Consider the following 19,242-nt stretch of genomic DNA (forward strand, 5'->3'; position numbering starts at 1 on the left):
ACAAGGCTGTTTCCCCCTTGGTTTCAAAGGCTGGGGCTGGGGCTGTGTCTCTGGTTTCTGCCAGAATGACCCCACCCAGTGCCTCAGGGGATGGGGCTGCCCCCACCACTCCCCCAGAGCCTTGCAAGGCAGGGCACTGAATGACAGAGGATTATTCTCGAACCTTAAAATCTAATGGAATTTGCCTTGCTAGGTTTTGGATTTACTTGGGATCCGTCACCCCTTTCTTCCTTCTGAATTGTCCTTTTTGGAATAGGAACGTCCATCCTATGCTTGTCCTATCATCGTGTGGAGGGACATAATTTGTTTAGTTTCATAGCTTCACAGCTAGAGGGGAATTTGCCTTGGGGTGACCCATACCCGATTTCAATGATACTTATTATTTTTTTGAAGATTTATTTATTTATTTGAAAGAGAGAGGGAGCAGAGAGAGAGAGAGAGAGAGACAGAGTGCAAGCAGGGGGAGGGGCAGAGGGAGAGAATTACAAGCAGACTCCCCACTGAGCAGAGAGCCCAAGCAGAGCTCCATCCCACGACCCTGAGATCATGACCTGAGCCTTAACCAAGTATCGGACACTTAACCAACTGAGTCACCCAGGTGCCCCTCAAGGATATTTAGATAAGACTTTGGACTTTTGATTTTATACCTGATGCTGGAATGAGTTAAGACTTTGGGGGTATTGGGATGGAATGAATCTTTTGCATAAAAGAAGGACATGAATTTTGGGGGGCCAGGGGGTGGAATGCTATGGGCTGAATTGTGTCCCACCCCCAATTCATAAGTTGGAGTCCTAATCCCCCATGTGACTGTTTTTGGAGACAGGGCCTGGAGGTGGTAATTAAGGGTAAAGGAAGTCCTAAGAGTGGAGCCTGAATCCCATAGCAGTGTGGTCTTATAAGAAGAGGACAGAGAGAGAAGCCTATCCGCAGGCTAGGAAGAGAGTTTTCACCAGGAACTGAATGGCCAGCACCCTGGTCTTGGACTTCCAGCCTCCAAAACTGCAAGAAATAACCCTCTGCTGTTTAAGCCTCCCGTCTTTGTCACGGCAGCCCGCTGTCCTGTCTTGATCCGAACATCCCGCCCGATGTTCCCGAAACCGTTCCCAAGTTGGCAGCCTGTCTTGTCAATCAAAGTGTCAGCAGGTGTTACCTCAACCCAATCCCCAGACACCAGAAACACCCCCTCCCCCTCGATGCCACCCTGCAGTGTCTTTGTAACAAAAACCCCATAGCTTTGCCTCTTTTTCATTTGTTTTATTAGCATCAATATATACAAAGTGGAAAATGACTTAACTTCATTATTCTAGCTTAGAAAGTTTGTTTTGCTTTTTATTCTGTTTGGGGATAAAATGAAAATGAAAACGTCCCAGGAGAAAGCCTACCTTTAAGGGTGCTGGACAACTCCGTAATATCTGACCTCGCATGACCGCCCCGTCCCCCACCCCCATGACTTCTCAAGGGCATAGGAAAGTCATACCCTTCGGATTTACCCCCAAAGAAAGGTCATTTTTGCCCAAGGCTTATGCTCAGCCTTAATCTACCCATATATTTGCCAAGTCACTTCTGCTTATACAACCCATCCTAATTATGTCGTCGCTTTGCTTCCTGCTGGGCAGTTTTGCAGTTTCCAAAGCTATCAGCCTGAGTTACTGGAGGCTTTCCACGGAGCTGGCTTCAAAAAATATTTAAAGCATGTCTATGGAACTAAGTAGGATGGCCCTCAAGTTGCAACCAGCATACTTATGTTGGCTAAATAATTCTACTCCTCCCCAGCGCCCCCCCCAAAAAAAAGCAAAAAGAGGAGCTCCAAGATGAAAAGGATCGAGTGTGTGCATTTTCAAAGCACAGGGCAGTAGCTGACAGATACAGCTTACAGGAATTAGCATGTAATACACACCATCACATGCATTCTTTGAAGCTCGAAATCTCTGTAAACGTATTTCCCCACTGTTTTAAAAACAAAGAGTGGCTTGTAGGAAGGTTCAGTTGGTTCTTGAGTTGCTCAAGATTGTATCCTGTTCAAAAATATTTAATCCCAAGGGGTTTTGACATAGATCTTATAAAAACAGACACGTATGAGCTGAAATGAGACGCCCAGTACATTTTTGGCACTATTATTATGTTTTTACCTTTACATGTTACAAATACACATTCAGGTATTCTAAAAAGAAAAACAGACACCAACCTGTCTTTCCAATCACACTGGACATTGCCAAGCTCACACGATCCATCTCTAGGTGAAAATAAACTTTTAAAACATGGTCATAGGTGCTGTGCTACTAAAGACATAAGACAACGGTATCCTGAAAAAAAAAAAAATCAACACCTTTTCTATTCCTCCAACAGCCAATAAGGATTCTTAGGCCACTTTTAGGGAACAGGTTAGAATAAAGATTTCATATTTTGTCAGTCTCGACAAAAGACAAATGTTTAGTTTGCACGTAACCACAGTATGTTCTAAAATTAAATATCATTAATAGAGTTCTTCCTTCCAGGTGACCCAGGGTTAGGGTTAGAATAAGCATCAAATGGAAATAAAAGCAAAGACTGGATTCTGCCTTTTTAAAAAAAGGGTACATTATTTGCATCGTTGAACCTTCTCCAAATATGACATTGCTTACTAATGGTCTGGAACAATTCTCCTCTGGTTGTTTTTTGTTTTTGTTTTGTTTTGTTTTGCATAAAATGGGGTGAGTTTTGGGTGGCTGGAAAGCAGCCTTGAATTATCTCTTGCTGTGCGTCATGAATGCATGCCTTAAGGAGCACATAAGCAGGATTCTTTTCTGGCAGAAGAAAATTATTGGGCCTCAGGTGCCCCAAGATTGAAGCCCAAACTTCTAGCCAGGAGGAGGCAATGTGTATGTCAAAACCAACTGCCCTACCCTAGCTCCAGAGCTGCCTAGACAAGCTACCAAAATAGGGACCATGTAACTATGTGGGGGAAGCTCCCCATGGGCATCTACAGTCACAGCTTAAGGGGGGCCCTGCTGAACAAAGGGATCAGTTCTTGCACCTGCAGCATAAATTCCCTTCCCTTTCATTCTTGGTGGAGGGTCAGAAGAAAGAACATTTTACTAACTTCACTCAATGCCCCCCCTCACCCCCGCACTCTCTCTGAATTCTCAAATCTCTCATCTACCCTGCAACATTTTTTGATTCTACCAGCATCCAGTGAGGCCAGGGTGGCAGATGAGAATGCTCATGGTCACACCTTTGCCGCCTTCGGAAGGATCATGGGAGGGAGGGGATGTGGCGAGACCTTCTAGAAGCTGAGAGCATTTGGAAGAGCGGACCCGGGATTTGTTTTGGAGCAGACCTGTTCAAGCTAAAGTCCGACCCAAGTTAATCCATCAAGAGATACCCTTTCCAACCTAATCCTGGGGCTTGGATTTGTCCTAAAAGCACCAAGGGCATGGATCCCAAATGCGTGCAATTTGATGCAGCAAGAGCTGCAGGTGATGGCCCCTGCTGTTGGGGAAACCCAGCTGCTTTTTTTTTTTCCCTTTGCTGCCATGTTGGTCATTTTGCAGGTCATCTGCCTGCCTTTGGAAAGGAGATTGTCACATGGATTTGGCCGCAGCTGCGACACCTCCAAACACACCTATTTCAATTTTAAATATAATAAATACAGCGAAGAAAACAGTGAATCTTCAATAAAGAGTCTAAAGAAAAGACAGACAACATTCTGGGGTTTCAATCAAATGCCATGTGGTCTCTGGATGAATTTCTCAAGGAGGTTGTAGTTGAGTTCCGATCTGCGAGCTCCCTTCTCAGGAGTAGCTGTCCTTAAATGGAAACTTCATACTCCCTGGTTTCCTGCAAGAGAGAGAAGCACAGATTGGGTAAACCGTTGGGTGGTGGAGCCACAGGCAGAGCGTGCCTTGAGAGCCTTTAGTCCTAGCCGAGGAGGTGAAGACTGTGGAGAGCAGAGCCGAGTCACCCGACCAACAACCTGCCCATCCCAGATGTGTGAGTGAGCACAACTGAGCCAGGATGACCACCCAGCTGCAACAAGCTGAAAACACCACCCCGCAGACTGATGAGCAAATTAACATCGCTTGCTTTGAGCGACCGAGTTTTGGGATTATTTGTTACTCAGCTTTATCATAGTGCTGGGTAGCTGATACACTATGCTAATAAGTATTCGTAAGATCTAGTTTCTGAAGTGCTCTTTTTTTTTTTAATCAGCTTGACCTTCTTTTCGGATTTGGAAACAAGGTATATAGAATGTAAAATAACATACGACCTCTTAGCAGTGCCATATCGAAAATGACTATAACACGCGGGCGGCAACCCCTTCAATTTCTCCAATATTCGTCAAGTGTGTGTAATATATTCCAGGCCTTCAAGGCAGAGGAGCTGGGAGATATAAGAAGTCAGAGCCTTGGCCCCAGAAGAGGTCATTGCCACATGCTTTCATGGAGGTCTACTGTTCCTGCTGGGTCAACACAGATAAACAAGCACATCTATGGTAGATGGGAGTATGGTGGGAAGACTCAAAGGTGGGCCCCCTTCTCCTCACCTCCTGGTGGTCACATTCTTGCATGATCCCCTTTCCTAAGTGTGGGCAGGACCTGTGATTTGCTTCTAACTTGTAGAGTACAGCTAAGGCGCTAGGATGTCTTGACCATGCATCATGGTGCCCTGCAAATTTTCCATGGTCCCTAAAAATGATGATTTGTTATAATCAAGATACCCATTGGCCTATTTGATTGTTTGAGGTTCAAGGGAGGCAGGATAATATAATGATTAATGGCATCAGTTTGAATTTGTATCTTGGCTCCAAGCCGTGCTTTTGGCTGTGTGCAACCTTGGCCAAATCATCTGTTTGTCTCTCTCACCCTCAGTATCGTCATCATTCCATCAGAGGTAACTGCATGGTATACAACAGAGTTGCTGGGATTTGGGCAGCTTATGCATTTAAGGTGCCCGGCTCATGGTACATATTCTCCTTTTTTTTTTTTTTTTAAGATTTTATTTATTTATTTGACAGAGAGACAGCGAGAGAGGGAACACAAGCAAGGGCAGAGGGAGAGGGAGAAGCAGGCTTCCCGCTGAGCAGGGAGCCCGATGCGGGGCTCGATCCCAGGACCCTGGGATCATGACCTGAGCCGAAGGCGGATGCTTAACGACTGAGCCACCCAGGCGCCCCCATATTCTTCTTCTTATTATTACTGAGTTCTGTCTCCTTTGCAAGACTATAAGCTCATTAATGGCTGGACCAGGTCTGTTTGGTTTACAACTGTGTCCCTAGTACCCAATACGAAGTCTGCCACCCAAAAGAGAAGAGAGACCAACTCACCCCTGTCTCATAAATGGGGTTGTCAAACTCGGTTTCCACGGTGATCTGGCTGTAAGGATGGGAGTACATCAGGGGCAGGCGGAGGTTGGAGTAATAGCGACATCTGGAAAAGGGACAGCGAAGGAGATAGGAGTTACAATACCAGAGGAGGACAGCTAGCTGGGGCCCCTTCCCGGGCACGGGCACCTCCACAAATGCCAAGAAGGTGTGCAGAAACAGCCTCTTGCAGTGAGAATCCAAGTGGGTGAATACCAAAATCATAACTGCTCTCAACTTCTAAGCGGGTGACTGACAACTAAAACCTCAGTACCTCCCCTTCCTGCAGAGCGGGGGAGCTCAGCTGGTTTTCACCTGTAAGGTGATTCGAGCCCCTCTTTCACACAGAACGACAACAGCAATAACCAGCATTTACTGAGCACCAACTATATACCGTGTTGCCTCAGAACAACCTTCTCTGACTACCTATTTAAAAAGTGGTTCTTCTATTACCACACTCTATTTCTTTCCTTCATTGTGCTCAGCACAATGTGTTGTGTTATAATTTGTGTATTTCTGTGTATTACACTGTTTGTGTAACACAGTGTGTCATAATTTGTGTATTTCTCCTCTCCCCCTTCAACACTGTGGGATCCACAAAAACAGAAAAAAATGATCTTGGGCAGATGCCTGCCTCAGGGCCTTGGCACATACTGTGTGTGCCTGGAACCCTCCTCTTCCAGATATTTGCATAGGTTACTTGTTATTGCTTTCAAGTACTTACTCAAATGTCATGTCTCAGTGGGGACTCCTCTTCTAGAGTGCAATCATCACCCCTACTCCAGCTCCCTTTTGCTCCCTAATGTATGCAGTTGACCTTTGAACAACACAGGTCTGAACTGCACGGGTTGACTTATATGTGGAATTTTTGATAAATATAGTATGGTCCTGCAAGTGTATCTTCTCTTCCTTATGATTTTTTTTTTAAAGATTTTATTTATTTATTAGAGAGAGAGAGCACAAGTGGTGGGTGAGGGGCAGAAGGAGAGGGAGAAGCAGGCTCCCCGCTGAGCCAAAGGCAGATGCTTAACTGACTGAACCACCCAGGCGCCCCCCTTATGATTTTCTTCATAACGTTTTCTTTTCTCTAGTTTACTTCCTTGTAAGAATACGGTATTAGGGGCGCCTAGGTGGCTCAGTCTGTTGAGTGTCCAACTCTTTATTTCAACTCAGGTCATGATCTCAGGGTCAGGAGATCCAGTCTCATGTCAGGTTCTGCACTGGGCATGGGGCCTGCTGGAGGTTCTCTCTCTTCCTCTCTTTCTGCCCTGCCCCCAACACCCACACTCACACTCTCTTTCTCAAAAAAACAAAAAAAAGAATACGGTATATATTACATATAACATACAAAACACATGTTAATCGACTGTGTTCTCAGTAAAGCTTCTGGTCAACAGTAGGCTATTGGTAGTTAAGTTTTCAGGGAGTCAAAAGTTATATATGCAGATTTTCAACACACCGGTTGTCGGCACCCCTCACCCTCCTCACATTGTTCAAGAGTAAACCATATTTACTTTTCTTATTATACTTTACTTGCTGTCTATCTTCCTCGCATTAGAACCTGGGCACCACATAACAAAGATCTCCTTCGGTTTTGTCCACAGTGATGTTCCTAGAACTGTCCCCCACCCCCCAAACTGCCTGGCACATAGTAGGTGCTCAGTAGTTGTGAATTTGAATGAATTAGTGAATATCCTAGCCGTGGCTAAATACCTTCCTTCCTCACTGCAGGCAAGTTCTATGATCCCCAACACGCAGGACAATGTCTGGTATGTAGTAGATTGTCGACACCTTTGTGGAGGAAGTGAACGAATGAATGAGTGCATGATGGGATCGATGTCAGTGTGTCTGTCTCTCCCACTAAACCACAGCTCCTTGAGCTCAGGGGTAGTGCCAGCTTATTTGCTGCTGCATGCTCAGCCCTCCTGCCTCAGATGGGGTGGGAGGTGCTCAGTAGGAGTATTTCTCCCAGCGCTGAGTTGAATCATGTCATCTCCAAGCTCCCAAATGCCACCAACCCCAAGCTACAGATGGAGACCCTGTCCTCCAGTGCACTGGTCATTGAGTGGATGGCAGTCCCCCACGCCCTGCCCCGAAGCCCCCTACCTGGTGATGTAAATGTAGGCTCCTCCCAGCAGTAAGGAGATGATGAGGACTGGGATGAAGATAGCCAGTGCCATATTTCCCCCTTCCAGCGATGTCTCGGCTGCTGCTTCTGCTACTAAACACATAAGCCAGTGAAGCCTTCTGGTCTCACACCCTCAACCCGCATGGGCACCTGGCTCCCAGGTGGCCACCTGCCTTCCCAGTTCTGCACTCATTGAAAGAGCTGACATCGCAGAGCCTTAGTCGTTAGACCAGCATCCCCAGAGGGGAGAAGAGGCAGAGACTAGAGATAATGGGACTGGTTCTTTGCAACGGAGCCCAGACCCATCCTTGGGTGGGGTGGTCATGGGGCTACTGAGAATGACACTCTTTTAACCCCTGGTCATACCATGACCATTTTTTTGGGGGGGGGGAGTTGGCTTGGAGAAAATCTCATATGTGCTAACTGGGAAGGCAGATTTGCTTGACATTCCATGGGAAAGGGGAGCTCCTTGCACCCAGACTGACAGGTGCCTCCCAGAGCTGCTCTATCAGACCCTCCAGGAGAGGGCGCTGGGCAGCTGGGCCTGTTCTCAGTACTGCACCCCGCCCCTCACGACACCCAACTGTGAAGACCCAGTTTGGATTCTCAGAGGCCACGGTTGCACCCGCTTGGCCTCACCTGGAGCTCCCCCACCCCACTACCTTCCACATGCACAGCCTGAAGGGAGACCCCACATCTCCTCCGGACACCCGCACTCAGGTTTTCTCTGCCATTTCTCCACGGCCATGGCCCACAGAGTTTGGCTGCAGGCCAACCTATAATCCATTAACCGCCACTCTACGAAGTCTGAAAAATCGATGCTAACACCCATGACAAATGCATGAGCACAAAACATTACAACGGCTCTCATCATCTCTGAGCAACCCAGGCCTTTGAGACTTTCCCATGGTTCATTGGTTGCCGAAAGGCAACAAAGGGATGGCCTGATGCGACAGACAATAACACCCCGAAATGCTCTCCCTTTTCCCTGCAGAGTGACTCATACACGCTCCACCTCTGCACTCACGCTTGAGCCCGGCTCTGACTGTTGGGATTAAAATGTCATCTGTATGGGGCGCCTGGGTGGCCCAGTCGTTAAGCGTCTGCCTTCGGCTCAGGTCATGATCCCAGGGTCCTGGGATCGAGCCCCGCATCGGGCTCCCAGCTCCGCGGGAAGCCTGCTTCTCCCTCTCCCACTCCCCCTGCTTGTGTTCCCTCTCTATCTGTCCCTCTCTCTGTCAGATAGATAAATAAATAAAATCTTAAAAAAAAATGTCATCTGTTGGAAAGGAGAGCAACTAGTGACACGTAGTTCGCATGGCCCCACCTTCTGAGTGAATGATTTATTGTCAGAAAGCTAAATGGCTCCAAAAATGATAATAAAAACTCCTTAATTGGTTATCAGTTTTTTAAAATAAAAATGAAACCATTTATATATATATATATATACATCTTATGACACCACAGCCCCAGTGAGTGGTTTGGTACCCAAGTGAATGGAGGTTATACAGAATATAGAATGTTTTATATATGGGAGGGGTTGAAAGGGAAGGGAACCACAAAATAAAAACCCAAACAAAATCCTGGCTAGCGTTTACCATCCATTCCCCATTAATAAATCTCACTTGGTAATTCTTAATAGGAGGAGAATAGAAAACAAGGAGGATACAGGGACAGGTAACTTGGGGAAAATGGACCACAGAGCATCTCCCAGGCAGACGGGGTGCTCAGCATGGAAGGTGAGGCATCACTGGATTTACTTCCCCTAAAGAGCACCATGTGGATGAAAAGTCATACAGCTGGGTTGTGCCTTTCTCAGGTATGTGGACCCTCAGATTTTCTTACCTCAAGAACAGAACTGGTGACAAATCCCTTTCAGGTCATAGTTAGGACCCTAGGTTGCAAATTTAATGGTTTGTTTCTTTTACAATGTTTTGTTTTGAAATTATCTTCAGCAGTGTGGAGATGGAATTTCTGCTTATTTTTTAAAGCGCCTGGAGAAGGACATGCAAGAACCTGCCCTTGTTTTCTGCTATTAGCTTGATTTATTGGATTTTTTTTTCATTATGGAACTCACCTTCTAATGCGTGTTCAAAGCTGTCTTGATTAACTGAAAGGGAAATTGGAAGCATTGGTTAATGTCGAGTGAATTCACTCTGCATGAAATGAAGCCAAAAAATTAAGAGCAAAAACCTGTGCCATGGTTTGCTGAAGTTAGTGATCAGCTTTGATTTATCTTGGGTTCCTGGAACTAGTGGAAGAGCCTGGACACATCCTTTCCTAGGTTCCTGAGAGATCATGACATAGATATGAAAGAAACAAGGACCATAGTAGTCCCTGTGATTAATTACTGAACACTCACCGCATGTCCGATACTGTGCCAAGAGCTTTCTGTATGTATCACTTACACCCACAACAATCTCACTAGGTGGATACTATCATCATCCCCATTTTACAGATGAACAAACAGAGGTTCAGAGAAGTGAAGCAATTTCTCCGATCTCACACAGCTTCTGAGGGATGAAGGCAGTCTTTAAATCCAGACTGCTTGTCTTTCCCCAGCTTCTGCTCTTAATTACATAGTTCTGCTCATTTTCATTGTTCCCTGTGTAGGTCAAAGGTTGATGAACAGTGAGGCTCAAGATAAAGCCCCACTTCCAAAATCCAGCCAGAGCTGAAACTGTTTTCCTGCTTTGAAATACGTGTTTATATGAACCTTTCTGGTTTTACTTCTATTCCATATTTATTTGACCATTATTCGTATTCCCTGTAAAACAATTTCTATTCACTGCCACAGACTAGAACTCTCCGGAATTCATTCATTTCCCCGTATTCCCCGTAAAACTTCTCTGGAAGTTCAAGAGGATGGGGACTGGCATTCCCAGGCTTTGGCACCAAAGACATCATGGTCGGTGAGCACAAAAATATACCCATGTGGATGGGTTTCCAAGAAGCAAAATCCCAGAGTGAAGGGCTTAGATAAACAGAGTGCATTATAAGGGGGTGGCAGGGGATGGCCACCAAAGGCCCGGCTGTATGCACGTCCTAATACAGAGACTTCTTAATTTGTGCCTCAGTCAAAGTCACTCTTTGACGTTGGTCATTACCATGTGATGCCAACAGAACCAGTTGAAAAGCTAGCTTACTAACTAACTAACTACAGATTATCTCTGGAGCTAGGGCATCAGGAAAATGGGAAAAATGAGATAGATACTTCCCGCCCAAGACATGAGCTGGACTTGGGTTGAGTGTCTGGGAATGCATGAACTCCTACTGCATCTCAGAGCCGGAAGGAGACTTTGAACTTGTGTCCCTGGGAGTGTGGTCAATGGCCTCCTGGGGCACAAGTTAAAATGCAGCCTCCAGGGCCCCGCCTTTTCCACAAATAGAAACCGAGGTCAGGGAGGGAGGGTGGCTTGCCCAAGGTCACGCAGGTGGCCCACAGCCCAGCCAGGCTGAATCCCAGGGCCTCCGAGTCCCCATCAGGTGGCCTTACATTGACCCTCAGTCACTTAGCCAACTCCAGAACACAAAGCCATGCACCCCACTTTCTTTTTTGGAAGAGGAAGTGATTTGTCATATCTTTACAGAGTCGTGGGGTCTCAGGAGTGGAAGTGGAGGGGACAGAAAGATGGAAGCATCCCCTAAGATCCTTTCCTGCCAGAAACTCTGTCATGTCTGATGAAGAAAGTGAGGGGCAGGGGGCCACTCACCTGCTGGGCCTTCAAGGGCTCACCTATCTTAGAACATAGAAGTTTCAGGAATGCAAAACCGAGCACCTTTTATCTTTTCTTGTGTTTTTGATCATGTATTTTCTTTTTTTTTTTTAAAGATTTTATTTATTTATTTGGCAGAGAGAGAGCGAGAGCAGGAACACAAGCAGGGGGAATGGGAGAGGGAGAAGCAGGCCTCCCGCTGAGCAGAGAGCCCGGTGTGGGACTCAATTCCAGGACCCTGGGATCATGACCTGAGCTGAAGGCAGACGCTTAATGCGACTGAGCCACCCAGGCTCCCCTTGATCATGTATTTTCAATGGCAGTTCCATCTTCCCATCAGATTAGCAACAAAACTGATAACATCTAGTGTTGGCAAGGATGTGGGGAAAAGGACATTATCACACATTATTAGAGGGGGAGCATGAATCACTACAGTTGCAGAAAAGAATCTGGCAAAACCCACAAAATCTCAACATCCACAGATCTTTGCCCACACCATCAATCCCCCTTGGAGGAATCTGTCATATCCGATGAGAAATGTCAGCACCCAAAGATTCATGGGCAAGGCCATTTCTGGGCAAAAGGAGACAAAACAAACAAGAAACCGGAAAAGAACTGGTAGATCCATGCACAGAGGAAGGAGCGGATGCATTAGGAGACATCAGAGTGCAATGCCCCATGGTAATTAAAAAGATAAGGCAGAGCTCCATTTTTTCTTTTTTCCAACTTGACAGATGTGTGTGATAAATGGGGGAAAGCAAAACACAAAATACGTATGGTATGAAGTGTTTTTTTACTTGGCAACAAACGAACACTCCCTGCCCCTCTCTTTGAAGTGTGTCTACTTGTGTAAGTCCAGGAAACTGGGGAGACAGGACACTCACAGGTGATCCAGACTGGCTTCCCGGGAACGAACGGATGGGATGGAGAAAGGAAGAGAAAAACAGCTAATGTTTCGTTGGCAACTTTGGTTTCTTCTATTTCTTGCATGAGATACTTTTGTAGCGAATCCAAAAAGGAACATAAATAATCAGGGGGCAGATCACATATAGATTCAAAAATGGCCCTTCCGTGGTATCCTTACTTAGATTTCTTAAAAACAACCCCTATTAATTTTCCTCCATGCAGAACACTTACCCACAACACCAGATCAACTTCTATGAACGTCCATGTAGCAGTTAGACGGTTTACAGGCAATCTTTCCCCCGGGGGAAAACATCCCAATGTTTGAACTCTACAAAGTGGATTTCCTGTGCTATCGAAAATAAATTCAAACACAGGGCTGGGCTTCGTCAAAAATTAAGGCAGGGAAGAGGAGGGAGGCAGTTGTCTTAAATCCCAGTGGCCGGGGACACCTGGGTGGCTCAGTCATTAAGCGTCTGCCTTTGGCTCAGGTCATGGCCCCAGGGTCTTGGATGGTCGCAGGGTCCTGGGGTCGAGCCCCGTATCGGGTTCCCTGCTCCTTGGGAAGCCTCCTTTTCCCTCTCCCACTCCCCCTGCTTGTGTTCCCTCTCTCGCTGTCTCTCTCTCTAATAAATAAATAATCTTAAAAAAAAAAATCCCAGTTGTCGATTTCTTATTTTTCTCTGCATTTCAACAGGATCTCTTGCCCTCTTATTAAGAACTGCTTCTATAAGGTCTTGGCTCTCACAGGATAGGCTCCTGCTTGATTCCAGGTGAGAATATGCAGCACCTCTATGCCAGTGTTTCTCACACTTGCCTGATGATCAGACTCACAGCTGGTGTTAGTGACCCCGGTTCCCTAGCTCCTGCCATAGACCCCATGAATCAGCATCTTCCCTGCAGGGGCCCAGAAGTCTGTTTATATTTGCACCCCACATTTAGAAACCACTGCCTTAAGTGATTCTCAAATTCAAAGTGCATTTGAGCAACCCACAACTTGTTAAAATGCCTATTTCAGGGTCCTATCCCTCAGTGATTCTAGTTTTGTAGATATGGGGTAGTAGATTCAAGAATTTGTTTCTCATAAGCAGTCTGGGTGATTCGAATGCTGAAGCGACTGGCAGATTGGAAGCTACCAGCCTAACAGCCTTAAAGTCCACCCTAAAGGCAGCTCACTGGGAAAGAGGCAGGGAATTTACAATCAGGAGACATGTGTTCAAATCCTGAATTTGTCTCATAATAGCTGTGTGGTTTTGGGAAAGTCACCTAACTTCTCTGGGCCTTTCCTTTTGTAACCATACAACGGGTAAGATACCTAATCTATCTTTTTTTTTTTTTTTTAAGATTTATTTATTTGACACAGCGAGAGAGGGAACACAAGCGGGGGTGGGGTGGGAAAGGGAGAAGCAGGCTTCCTGCTGAGCAGGGAGCCCGGATGCGGGGCTCGATCCCAGGATGTTGGGATCATGACCTGAGCTGAAGGCAGACGCTTAACGACTGAGCCACCCAGGCACCCTGATGCCTCATCTATCTTAGAGTGTAGTCCTGAGGTTTAAATGAGGCGATTCAAGAAAAAAAAAATTTAAAAAAACATAGGTAAATTTCACATAACATAAAATTAATCATTTTAAAGTGTACCATTTGGTGGCATTTAGCACATTCATGATGTTGGGCAGCCACCACCTCTATCTAGTTCTAGAACATTTTCATCACCTCTAAAAGGAAACTTTCTACCAACTAAGTAGTTACTCTCTCCACCCCAGCCCTGAGAGCCACCAATCTGCCTCCCGTCTCTATGGGTTTACTGATTTGGGATATTTCATATAAATGGAATCATAGGATATGTGATCTTTTGTGTCTGGCTTCTTTCCCTTAGCATCTTGTTTTCAAGGTCCATTCAGGCTGTGGCAGGTGTCAGAACTCCGTTCCTTTTCATGGCTGAATTATATTCCAGTATAGCTCGACCACATTTTATTTATCCATTCTCCACTTGATGGACATTTGGGTAATTCCCATCTTTTGTGAGCAATGCTGCTATGAATATTCATGTACATATGAATATTCATGTACAAGTGCTGCTGTGAATACTTGTTTGCAATTAATTTGTGCATCTACCTAGGAGTAGAAATGCTGGTTGGAAAACATAAAGCATTTGGGGATCCATTGAAGTTATGGGTTCCCAGGTAGAAACGTAAAACTCATGATGCCTCCGTCCCTGCTGGGGAGAGAATTCAGAACTTTCTGCCTCATTCTCAAAGGGGCATTAATGCCATAAAAGCCTAAGATCTATTAGCCTAAAGCATCGAACGGATTTAGGATATTGTTATTAATTGCATGCCTCAAAGACCCAGATAAATAGACCCAAATCTCACTGGCTATGTTGAAACTTAATTTCAGTGATGAGTGTTTCACTGATTTTATTTTATTTTATTTTATACTTTATTTTATTTTATTACATCACGTTAGTCACCATACAGTACATCATTAGTTTTTGATGTAGTGTTCCATGATACATTGTTTGCGTATAACACCCAGTGCTGCATGCATAACGTGCCCTCCTTAATACCCATCACCGGGCTAACCCATCCCCCCAACCTCCCTCCCCTCTAAAAACCTCAGATCACTGATTTTATTTATTTATTTATTTATTTATTTATTTATTTTTTGTTAATTCATCAGCTCATTTGCATTTATTATTGGGTAAGATTGTGAGAGTCCCGGGGATGGGGGAGAAGAGAGAAAAAATTTTCTAGTGAGGTTAAACTTGTAGTTTTTCTTAGATCACTGATTTTAAAACAAGTTTTCCCTCTTCACCATTTCTGGGATGGGGGCGTGTTAATCCGCTGCCACCAGGTGGCGCTCACGATGGCCCAGTGCGCGCCGTGGTCCCCCGCACCATCATCAGCGTTTGGAGAGGGTGTGAGCAGCAGGGGAGACCACCCCAGAGGCAACAGGGGAGCCCTCGTAACCCCTGGGAACCAAGTGGTTGTGAAAACGGGGTGCAGGAGGCAGGGAATGTTTAAGCCATGTAACCGAAGCAGGAGTGCAAAGTAGAATGGCTCTCCGTTATGATAAAAATCGAAGCTCGCAACAGAGCTTTTAGTTAAGTAGAAATAAAAATGCTAAGCCGGGAGAAGGCATTGTGCCATCGTTTAATTGGCAGCATTTTTTTTTTCTTTCTCAGTAGTGCAGAAAATAATGGTTGGTTTCTTAGATGTCATGAAATACAGTAGATGGACTTTTTAGAGCAAATTGAGAATCATAACAAGAAGCCAGACCTGACATCTCCCGGTCCCCATCCCTGGGTGGTGAGTAGGTTTCTTTACCTTTACAAACGGGCAGGGGCCCGTTCCAGTGGGATGGCTGTCCCAGGATGCATCGAATGGTCACTTCGCCCATGAGCTCAAAGCCTTCGTAGCACATGAAGGTGAGGGACTCTCCTGGCAGGTAGAGCCTCTTGTACAGGATTTGGTAACCGTTTTCGGGCAAGCCAGGGTTGTCACACGCCAGGGACTCTTCCGCTGAAATACAAGCCCAAAGCAGCTCTGATGAGATCACGCAAATCCTGGGGGACTCCCACTCACAGCCTGTCTGATCTGGCTTTGGGCAGCCTCACCAGGACCATCTCTCTGCGTTCTCCTCACCTCCAGTGGTTTCCCATTCCCCAAATTCACCTCCCTGTCTCCCACCTCTGGCCGCACATTATGCATGGGCACCATCGAATGTCCCAGGATGTGGAATCTGGCTTAAAATCTGTGTTCCACTACGTACTCGCTGTGTGACCTCCAGCAAGGGCCACAGCCTCTCTGAGCCTTGGTTTTCCTCATCAGTAAAATATGAATAACAGTGGTATCTGTCTCATAAGGATTTGGGAGATTAAATAAGATCATGAATATAAGGTGTTTAGCATGTTCTTGGCAGGCTGTAGGTGTTCAGTCAATGATGGATGGCCGTGTTGTCAAATTATGAAATATTCTTCTTGTTCCTCATCTTACACCTTACCTGCCCAGCCAGCCTGGTTAAGTCTGGTGTTTCAGTACTCAGTCCTCATTTCTCTGCCTCCAAGGAGCCTTCCCTGGTGCCCTCCACCCCAATAGAATCACTAATCTTCCTAGTTCTTCCTCCACGCCAGCACTGAACACACTGCATTGTATCTATTATTTAATATATGTTTTCCTCGCTGGAGATGAACCTGTTAGGATGTGCTTGAAGCTCAGGGCCTGCTCTATAAGGACTATCATATTTGATCCTAAATTATACAGTAGGAGCATCATAAGTGACACCTGGCAGCTTAAGACATACTGCAGAGTTGAATCCATCCCTGGTTTAACCTATTCCAGGCTCTGGACTCCAACTTCCCTGCCTGTTACATAAATGGACTGGACCAAGACCCCATCTTTAGCTGAAATGTGGCTGGGCGATGACATTCCCACTCCAGCGATGTACCCACACTTTGAAATAAGATCATCTAAAGCAGGTTTTCTCAACCTAGATGCTACTGACATTTTGGGCTGGGTAATTCCTTGTGGTGGGGCCTGACCTCTACCCGCTATTTCCTTGTTGTGACAACCAAACATGTCTCTAGGAATTGCCATTGACAAATGTGTCCCGGGAGCAGTGTCACCCCTGGTTGAGAATCACTGATCTCGGCTCTTAAACAATTCCGTGAGAACTCATCCTGTTCTTTCTCAGGAGTACAACTGAGTTGGACTGGCGGTCTTAGAAACGATCACAAACCTAGCCTCGTTTCTATTTTCCTCCCATTTCTCCCCTCTCCTGAACTATAGGGGAAAATGTACATTTTTTGGGAGCACATTTGAACAAAATGTCAAAATCAGCTTCCCCAGGTATTGCTATGAATGGTTTGTAAGATATCCCACAAATAACGAAGCGCTGAAACTCTGTGGTCATTAGCAACTGGCGGTAGCCGGGCACTCACTGTATGCCACACACGTTGTTATGAGCTTCTTTCTATATTTATGGCTGGAACCATCATCCTTTTTGATGAGGATGCCGGTTTGTTCAAAGTCACCCAGCTAGCAAGTGGCAGATCCGCTGGGTTTGAAATCCAGTGCATTTTTTTAAAATTTTTAAAATTTATTTATTTTTATTTTTTTAAAGATTTTATTTATTTATTTGACAGAGAAAGACACAGCGAGAGAGGGAACACAAACGGGGAGTGGGAGAGGGAGAAGCAGACTCCCTGCCGAGCAGGGAGCCCGATGCAGGACTCGATCCCGGAACTCCAGGATCATGACCTGAGCCGAAGGCAGTCGCTTAACCAACTGAGCCACCCAGGCGCCCCGACAGGAAAGGTCTTTTTTTTTTTTTTAAAGATTTTATTTATTTATTTGAGAGAGAGAGAGCTCATGAGAGGGGGGAGGATCAGAGGGAGAAGCAGACTCCCCACTGAGCAGGGAACCCGATGCGGGACTCGATCCTGTGACTCCAGGATCATGACCTGAGCCGAAGGCAGTCGCTCAACCAACTGAGCCACCCAGGCGCCCAATCCAGTGCATTTTTAATGGCTCTGGGGAGTGGCCCGGGGTGGGGAGGCCCTTCTTGTGCCAAATCCCCTGGGCTATCATGAATTCCTCCAAGCTACTGCTTTCTCAGAGACAGAAATTTCGAGATGAAAATGGGGCACCCAGCTGGAAGCCGGCATGGGGGCCAAGGTAAGGCCGCTGGGGACGACATCATTGGAAACTTTTATTATGGCCACGGTCTGGCCATGTGGGCTCTGCCCCGGTCAAGAGATCGCCACGTCTCATTTGTGGTGTTCTGAGGGCAGGGCGGTGAGGAGCCAGGGCCTCCTGGGAATCCCTAAGTGTCTCCCTGGGGAGCCACCCATAAAACCCTTGCTGAATTTGTAGGCTCGTCATTACTTTTGGTGGTGCGGTTTATATTGTCGGGATGGGAGCCTCAGGAGTCAGGTACCATCAAAGAAGGGAAGTCGAAACAATGACCGCATTTAGTACTGCCAACAACATCAACGGTAGTAAGAGTAGCAAGTACTGTCGTTTCTCGAGCCTGCAAAAACCCATTGGATATAATCCTGGCAAGTGAGTTATGTATTCGGCTCTACAAAGAGATAAAGAGATCATTTCAACAAGCTGCCGCAAGTGCTGTGATCAATGTAACTGTAGGAGCCATGGGAGCTTACAGGAAGAGAAACATGACCTAGCCTGGGCAGTCAGGGCGGCCTTCCTGGAGGAGGTGATTTGGGGATTCATTGTTATTTCCTTCACAGATTTGGCTCTCCTCCTCCCATCTCCAACAGACCCCAGGCTCCATGAGAATGTGGATCATGTCTGTTTAGACACTGCTGTATTTTTAGGGCCCTTGCCACACAGTTCCCAAACTGTGCACCAAGGCACCCCAGGGTGCCACCATGAACAGCACTCCTTTGAGATTTTTCAAAATTTTGAGGAGACAAAGGGACCTCTCCCAGACCCATGTGAATGGTGCCAACATTAGACAGAGCTACATTTCTTTTGATGATGCCCTGTCTTTGCAAATCTGGGTTTTTTTGCAGGGGTTACACTAAAAAGCAAGAGCTCTGATAAAATCAGTGTGGAATGGAATAAAGGTGGTCCAGTCTGACGCCAAAATCTAAGAAATTTGGTGGAGCCCAAGAGGCACCCACACCCCTGTAGCTATGATTCTAATTATTTAAGAATGCATTAAGAATCATGGGGTCCTTGGGGGACTCGGTTAAGCATCCAACTCTTGATTTCAGCTCAGCTCATGATCTCGGGGTCGTGGGATTGAGCCCCACATTGGGCTCCCTGCTCAGGGCGGAGTCTGCTTAAGATTCTCTCCCTCTGCCCCTCCCCCTCCCCCTGCTCTCTCTCAAATAAATAAAATCTTTAAAAAGCGCAATCAAAATCAAATCTTGTAATATGTGCATTACTTTTTCAAATGGCTACTAAGTTGTCAGGATATAGCTACTTACTAAGTTGTTTGGTCCTAACTACTTAACAAATGGCACTGTTAGGTATTTTGGTCTAGGATATTTACCAAAAAAATTCCCGAGACGCCAAGGGTACCATGAATTGAAAAAGTCTGGACATGCCTGTGCCTGCATTTGGAGGCACTTTTTGAATAATTGCTTCAGTTGCTTCCAACTGCCCTGCCTGGCAAGGAGTATCATTCCC

General features: G+C 46.0%; 1 protein-coding gene across 7 annotated transcripts in view; it reads right to left on the bottom strand.

The window, feature by feature from the left end:
- Positions 1–1,233: 1,233 nt before the first annotated feature.
- The window catches only part of SEZ6L (seizure related 6 homolog like), a 151,910-nt gene continuing 133,901 nt past the window's right edge, over positions 1,234–19,242 (bottom strand). For 2 of the 7 annotated variants that reach the window (XM_081801929.1, XM_081801923.1), the window contains 5 exons: positions 15,412–15,606; positions 9,544–9,576; positions 7,445–7,559; positions 5,303–5,405; positions 1,234–3,816 (listed from right to left, as the gene is read on the bottom strand). In XM_081801929.1, the coding sequence (XP_081658055.1) occupies positions 3,787–3,816; positions 5,303–5,405; positions 7,445–7,559; positions 9,544–9,576; positions 15,412–15,606 (476 nt within the window). In that variant the 3' untranslated portion in view covers positions 1,234–3,786. The remainder of the gene's footprint in view (positions 3,817–5,302; positions 5,406–7,444; positions 7,560–9,543; positions 9,577–15,411; positions 15,607–19,242) is intronic. The other 5 variants (XM_081801930.1, XM_081801926.1, XM_081801925.1 and 2 more) reach the window with 4 other exon arrangements.

Source organism: Leptonychotes weddellii, chromosome 13 (genome assembly GCF_054177405.1).
Source record: "Leptonychotes weddellii isolate Sample4059 chromosome 13, ASM5417740v2, whole genome shotgun sequence".
NCBI classification, from domain to species: Eukaryota; Metazoa; Chordata; class Mammalia; order Carnivora; family Phocidae; genus Leptonychotes; species Leptonychotes weddellii.